We start from the raw sequence: 6853 nt of genomic DNA, 5'->3' as shown, positions 1-6853 counted from the left end.
CAATCACGTCGCGCCTGGGGAAGAGGCGGCCCAGCGGCGCGCCAATCGCGGCCTCCTTGGGGGTGAGCCACGCCCCCGGGGGTGTGTCACCGCGCAAGGAGCGCCTCCGCCAATCAGCGCCCGCCTCTGCCCCGTTCTGCGGTCCCACTGGCTCCTGGGTGGGACACGCCCCTGAGAAGGGGCCAATGGGCGGCGAGCGCGGAGCCGCACCCTCGTGCCCCGCCCAGCGGCAGCGCCCCGGCACCGGCCGAGGGGAGCGCGCAACCCCCGCGCAGGGACCCCCGGCCCGGCCCCGGAGAGCAGCTGCACACACGGCAGGCTCAGCCCTGTGGAAAGGGGCGGCCCCAGCGCCGCAGAGAGAGGGGACATCATCCAGCCACTTCTCCCTGGGTGCGGGCAAAGCCGTGTTCTGCCCCTCAGCTGAGATCGCCAGTGCTGGGGGTGGGTGAATAAGTTCCGCTCCCAGCCCCAGGGCAGGAGAGCATGGATTGGGAGCCATGGGAGTCCCCAGCAGTAGCCACATATGTTACCCCCATCCCCAGCCGCAGTCATGGACCACTCGCCAATGAGCTAGAGATGCTTTAATGGCCCCAGCACTGAACCCACTGCTGCTCCCTCCACACTGCGCTCAGTCGACCACCAGGCTGCTGCTGACTGTCGGCAGGAGCTCGAAGAAGCCCTGGAAGGAGAGAGGCTGTCAAAGTGGGCCGGGCGGGGCAGCTGGGGGGGGGGGGGGGGGGGGGGACAGGCAGCGGGGGCAGGCAGCATCTCCCTGTTGGGTTACGCAGGCAGCCTTGTAGCAGGCAGCTACTCGCAGAGAGCAGGACCACGTCGCCATAGTAACCCATCACTGACTCAAGGCTAGCACCGGTTGCCATAGTAACTATTTAGGGATGGCAGTCACCGGGGGAGGCTGGGATGCAAGGGGGCACCTCCGGAAGCAGCCGGTACCTGCACTGCTCCAGAGGGTTGGAGAGTGGGAAAGCTCAGTCCCAAGGCAGGGGTTGGATGGAGACATGGGGATGCAAGAAATGCAGAGGAGCAGGGAGGAGGATTCAGCACAGGATGGGGGTCATAGGGCTTACCTTAAAGAGGGTAATGCTCTGGAGCACCCCTGAAGTGCAGCACATCTCCCGGATAGAATGCATGGCCAGCTGCGGGCAGCCGATGTCCAGCACGCGCAGCCCCAGGCGGGAGGCCAGGATGGGGCCAATGGTGGTGCCGCAGGGCGTGTCGTTGCGCACCATGAACTCCTGCAGGGGGACAAGGCCTCAGCAGCTCCTCATGCTGCCCCACAGCCTCCCATATGGGCCCTCAGCCCTGAAGGGAGACAACCCGGGACAAGGAAGCAGCACTGATCCAAGCCAGGGTGCAAAATCCTCCAGAGATGGGACACACTGAGGCCCGATTCCCTTCTTGTTCCCCAGCCTGCTCCCTGAGGCAGCAGTGGAGCTGGAGCCCCAGAGCAGCAAGCAGCACAGATCATAGTGGGGACAGATACAGTAACAGGAGTGGGGCTCTGGCACAGGCCCCCTCTCATGAACTGAGGGGCAGGGCTGCAGCCCAAACTCGCAATGTTCCAGGAGGGCTCACTCAGCCGCGCTTACCTGCAGAGGGACACCCACGCGGGCGGCGATGTCCCGGATTACGGCTTCGGTGACAGCTGTGGAGGCGTAGCGCTGGTTGCTGTTCACTTTGATGACAGGGCCCTGCACGAGCAAAGGCGCCGCAGGTTCATGATGGGACCAGGGATAGTCAGTGGCTCTGGAAACACTCATGCCCAGGGAATGCTGTCCTACCCCATCACACATCACACCAGACCATTCTCCCCTCCCTGGGTGAGCCTATGGGGATGGAGACAGCCCTGTGACAGGGGCAGCCCAGCTCAGAGCAGGGAAGGGCTCCAGGAACAAGACTGAGTTCCCAAGTGACCAACATCAGACATGTGGCACAGCCAAATCCTGTTGCAGGACAAATGTTTCCCATTTGAGAGCTGCTGAGTTGCACCTCAAGACTGTGCTCCAGGGAGCAGCTGGACAATCCACAGCACTGCAGGACAGACTGAAAGTGTCTGTCCCAACCCAAAGCAGAGGGCTGCCCTCACCTTGTGGAAGGCTGGACGATGATTTTCCTCATGCTTGTCTCTGCAAAAGAGAAGCAGGAGTTTCATGCTACAACCCTCCCTCCCTGCCACAACAAAGACTGCATGGTCTGTACTCCCTGGGGAACGATGGGGACACGTCCCCTCAGGTGGCAGGGGAAGCTGTTCTGGCCTGTGGTACTGCTCAGGCTACTCACACATAGTTGGGGTGCACAGCGTGGGCCATATCAGCACTGATCATGTAGGACTTGGCCACGGCCTCCTCGAAGGCTGTCAGGTTGTGTGGCGATGCCGAGATCCGACGCAGCACCAGCTCTGTCAGCAAGGACTCCGCGCCCTGTGCACTCTCCGACCCTACCTGCCAAGAATCATCATCAGCACAACTCCCCAACACTCCAGGGGCCAGCTGAGTGACAGGGAACTCTCCAAAGCCAGCAGAGTTGCTTCCTATCACACCAGTGCTTTCCACCCCCTGACCAGACCATGCTCCATGCAGGTGTAGGCAAATCCCAGCTTCCTCCACTGGGGCGTGGGATCTCTCTCTCCTGCCAGGCATGGCTGGGGAGAGCAAAGAACACGGAGCCCCTCCCAGTGCCGGCCATCCCAGACTGTGCCCTTGCTCACCTCCTCGTTGTCATAGAGTGCGATGAGACGCACATTGGGCTCCTGGGAGAGCGAGGAGGGCGCCGCGCATGAGTCGATCAAGGCCTGCAGGATTGGGGGGAATGGACATCAGCCTGAGTGCCATCCTGGGAGTCTCAGGACTGAGCCATGAGGAACTTTCCCAGGAGAGCCAAAAGCATGGAGGAAGGGAGCTGTGGGAACACACATGGCCCGGTGACAGCAGGAGACACCCCTGGGAGCTGCTGGGAACCCCATACACTCAGCAAAGTGGGTAGCTCCCAAAACCAGATCCTCCAGTAAGCCAGAACCATCTCATGGGAACACACCCCCCTGCAAAGCCTTGGGCCAGCTCAAAGCTGAGTCAGGGTGCCTTGGGACCACGCTGCAGCCTCCAGGCTCTTTTCCCTCTCACCTGCAGGGCGCAGTAGCAGCTGTGCAAGTTGTCCAGACGTGGGGAGAAGATGAACTCATCGAAGGCACCACCCAGTGTCTGCAATTAGAGAGCCAGGAGGAGTAGGGCACAGCCTCTGGCACACCAAAAAGTATGGTCCCCACTCCAGTCCCCTCATCTCTGCCCCTAAGGAGCTGCCTCCTCTTGTTCCACTCAGCTTCCAGCCCTGGCACGCCCCAGGCAGAGGATGTGTGCCAGGAAACACCTGTGTAGTGCCAGCCCGCAGGCTGTGTGCCGGCAGAAGGAGGCTCCTGCCCTTACTCACCGCTGGCTGTGTATCTGCCAGGCACAGTTCCAGCTCTACAATCTGCTCCGGTTTCACCCCCAGCTGGGGGCAGATCAGAGAAAGCAGGACAGGGCTGTGGCGCTCTGCCTGGGAAGAAAGCAGAGCTGTGGGCAGGGCAGGCTGTGGATGGCAGGGAAAGCTCCCTGTTTCACCCTGCAGAGCCGTCCCACACCCCACTCATGTTGGTATGTCCTCTCTCCTGCTAACATGTCCTGTGCTCAAGCCCCCACCTCACCCAGGACAGGTCTCTGCCCCCTGTGCAAGGCCCCTGCCCTGCCTCCTTGGGAAGGTGCACCCACTTCTAAACAGTGGCTGCAGAGGAGGGTGAGAAGACAGAGATGGCTGAGCAGATGTGCCACATACACAGCTGTGAGGCTGAGTGGAAGCTTACCACCAGTCCACGGGGAGAAGGGGAAGAGGAACCTGGTGGGAGGTCCCTGAGGAATGGAGATCAAAGGTGACAAGTGTGAGGTCCTAGCAAGAGTCCCCACTGATCCTTGGCACCCAGCTCACCTGGGCCACAGCACTGCAAGGTGTGGACTCCATAAGCACCTCCTTTTCCAGCTCCTCCTGCACAGCAGTGGCCAGAATGGGAACCCTGTGTGGGAGACAATGATGTTGGCCCCCAGGGCTTTGCTCACCTCACCTGCTTGGGCCACACACAACAAATCCCTCCCAAGTGTCTGCCTTGCTCCTCCAGGGAGCTGAACATGGTAGCCCCTGAAGCACAGATCTATTGTGCCACCTCAGGACACCCCAGTGTCCTTCCCAAGTCCTAAGCTTGGAAGCATCTCCTGAAAGGACTCTATGGGGCTAAGAAACGCCACTGCAGACCTCCTCACTGCAATCAGCAGCTGGTAAAGGGTGAGCTGAGGGTGGGCAACTGCTCCAGCTGTGCCCCAGCCCTATCAAGGGCTGGCCAGGGGTTGGGGCCTTACAGGTGATGCTCGGTGTTGGGCCCAAAGTTCTCATTGATGCTGCGCTGCAGATGGATGGCCAGGTGAGGAATGCGGAGGATGGGCCGCTCCACGCGTACCAGGCGCTGCTCCAGGCGCCCTGTGGCCGGGTCCTGAAACACAAGGAGGGCTGCTGGGGCTGGGCCTGTAAGGCTGAGAGGTTGCAGCAGGTCCCACTCTGTGTGGGAGTCAAGGACCCAGAGCTGGGGGCACACAGCTATCCCACTGTGCCTGCCCCAAATCAGACTCACCTTTATGATCACTCTCCCAGCCACGGTGAGGTCACGGTCGAACCAGGTGTTCCAGATGCCACCTCCATAGGTCTCCACACCAACTTGGACTATGCCCACCTGCCCCCGCTTAGAGCGACGCTTCACCTGAGTGACAGCAGAGGTGTCACTAATGGCACTGCGAAATGCTGGGGACTGGGCACAGCTGGCCCAGAGCTTCATCGCTGACGGTGCCAGCACAGGGTGCTGCGAGGGCCTTTGCAGGACAGGGGACACAGAGGACACAGCAGCAGGCAAAGCAATGCAGGGGGTCAGCATGGGCTGCTCTGGGAGGAAGATTTGGGATGTGTAGGGAGCCAACAATGTTGCTCCTTGGCACAGGGGAAGTAAGGGATGTTTTTGCTTGTGGCATGAAACTGGAGGGCCCCAGAGAAGGTCCCAGCACCTGGTTGGGTGGCCTTACCCTGAGGCAGGGGCTGTCAGTGTGGGCCCCCAGAAGGCTGAACCCATTCCCGGGCTGGAACTGGCCGCCGACAGCGAAGGCGATGAGGGTGGAGTAGTTCCTAGTGATGAAGTACTGGGGGCAGAGGGCCAGAGGTGAGGGGTGAGGGCCCTTCGGCCCCATCCAGCCCCCGCCGCCTCGTCCCCGGCGGGCTCACCTTCTGCGCCGGCCGCACGTCCCAGTGCTCCGTCTCCTTCAGCTCCTGGAAACCGGCCTGCAGCAGCCGGCTGCGGCACTCGGCCACCACTGCGGGGGGAAGAGTCGTCAGGGCCGCCTGCGGGGAGGGGAAGAGGGCAGGGCGGGGGCCCGGCCGGCTCCTCACCGTGGTACGGCGAGGGGCTGCGATTCACGAACTTCACCAGCTCCTGCGCCGCCGCCTGTGCCGCCGCCTTCGAGCCCTGCGCCGCCGCCTGCGGGCATCGCCGTCACCGCACAGCACCGGCAACACCCCGCCCCGGGCCGGGGATCCCCGCGGGACCCGGGACCCCCAGCCTGGGCACGGCCCTCCCGCCCCGCGCCCGCCGCCCGCCCGGTACCTGCATGGCCGCCACCGCCCCGCGCCGCACAGCGCCCCCTGCCGGCGCGGAGGAACGCGCACCCGGAACCCCGAACCCTGCCCCCCGCAATCCACACCCCGCAACCCACACCACGCACCCTGCACCATGCAATCCACGCCTTGCAATCCACACCCTGCAATCCGCACCCCGCGACCTGCAACCCCGCAACCCACACCCTGCACCCTGCACCTTGCACCCTATGCACCCCACGCCGTGCACGTCGCACCCTCACCCTGCACCCCACATCATGCAATCCCCATTATGCACCCTGCACCGCACACCCTAACTCCACACCCCTCACCGTGCATCCTGCACCCTGCATCCCACAACCCACACCCTGCCCCCTGAAAATTCGCCCCCTGCAATCCACACTATGCACCACTCACCCCACACCCTGGTCCAGGCCAGGCAAATGCGGTGCCTGCCAAAGCCAGGACAGAGCTGGGTTATGGGTGGGTGGAAGTGGGACACAGCCAGAAGGCACTGACACAGGCTCTCCAGGGCTGGTCACCCATCCTGCCCTGGGGTGTGCCCCAATTGCAGCCACTGGGTGAATAGGGGCTGCCCCAAAACAGGACTTGACCCACGCACAGTGGGGTACAGGTGCACAGGGGAACACACTCACTTCCCAAAGGCTAGGTATTTCTAGGTTAGGTCACTGGTGTAAGGCAAGATGCAGCCCCCCATCATTGCTGCTCTCCTGCCTTGACACTGCTCAACCCTCACAGGAAACAAGGCACAAGCCCCTGGTGTCATGTTGAGGACCAATGTCTCCAAGCGACAGTGATGCACAGGGTTCTGAGAGTTGGCACAGTGGCAGGGCAGCACCCCAGCTGGGGCACTCCCAGGGGATAGGAGCCCTTGGACTCGCATGGTTTGGGGTACCTCTTACTCTTGGCTGGGTCCTCTGCATGGGCTGGGTGCAGCAGTGGGGTTTTGGGTTTCCATCAGTCCATGTGCATCATTTCCCAGCAGGATCCTTTGTCTTCCAGACAATGGGTGTGCAGCTTTGGGAGAGGGACGTGGCAGCCTGTGAGAGCTGCATGGGGCCGAAGAGTTGGGTGCCAGTTGGATTCCCATCTCCTGAGTCACTAGCATGGACACCCTGTTAGTTGGAGAATGCTGTCTGTGTCCTGGGGACTGGAA

General features: G+C 62.1%; 1 protein-coding gene across 2 annotated transcripts; it reads right to left on the bottom strand.

Annotated features, from left to right (window-relative positions):
- Positions 1-566: 566 nt before the first annotated feature.
- On the bottom strand, positions 567-5716 carry DNPEP (aspartyl aminopeptidase). Of its 2 annotated transcripts, XM_027678797.1 has the most exons (15): positions 5687-5716; positions 5473-5560; positions 5308-5396; positions 5112-5225; positions 4670-4795; positions 4401-4531; positions 3976-4060; positions 3442-3549; positions 3138-3215; positions 2726-2809; positions 2299-2459; positions 2105-2144; positions 1608-1709; positions 1086-1253; positions 567-679 (listed from the first exon to the last, which is right to left on the bottom strand). In XM_027678797.1, exons 1-15 carry the CDS (start codon positions 5690-5692, stop codon positions 629-631), a joined length of 1431 nt encoding a protein of 476 aa, XP_027534598.1. In that variant the 5' UTR covers positions 5693-5716; the 3' UTR covers positions 567-628. The 2 variants fall into 2 exon arrangements, with proteins under 2 accessions (XP_027534598.1, XP_027534599.1); XM_027678798.1 differs by lacking the exon at positions 5473-5560 and having other exon boundaries at positions 5308-5424; positions 5687-5702.
- Between the last annotated feature and the right edge of the window lie 1137 nt (positions 5717-6853).

Source organism: Neopelma chrysocephalum, unplaced genomic scaffold (genome assembly GCF_003984885.1).
Source record: "Neopelma chrysocephalum unplaced genomic scaffold, ASM398488v2 Primary Assembly neopelma1_44, whole genome shotgun sequence".
NCBI classification, from domain to species: Eukaryota; Metazoa; Chordata; class Aves; order Passeriformes; family Pipridae; genus Neopelma; species Neopelma chrysocephalum.
This window is presented reverse-complemented; position numbering and strand designations above follow the sequence as displayed.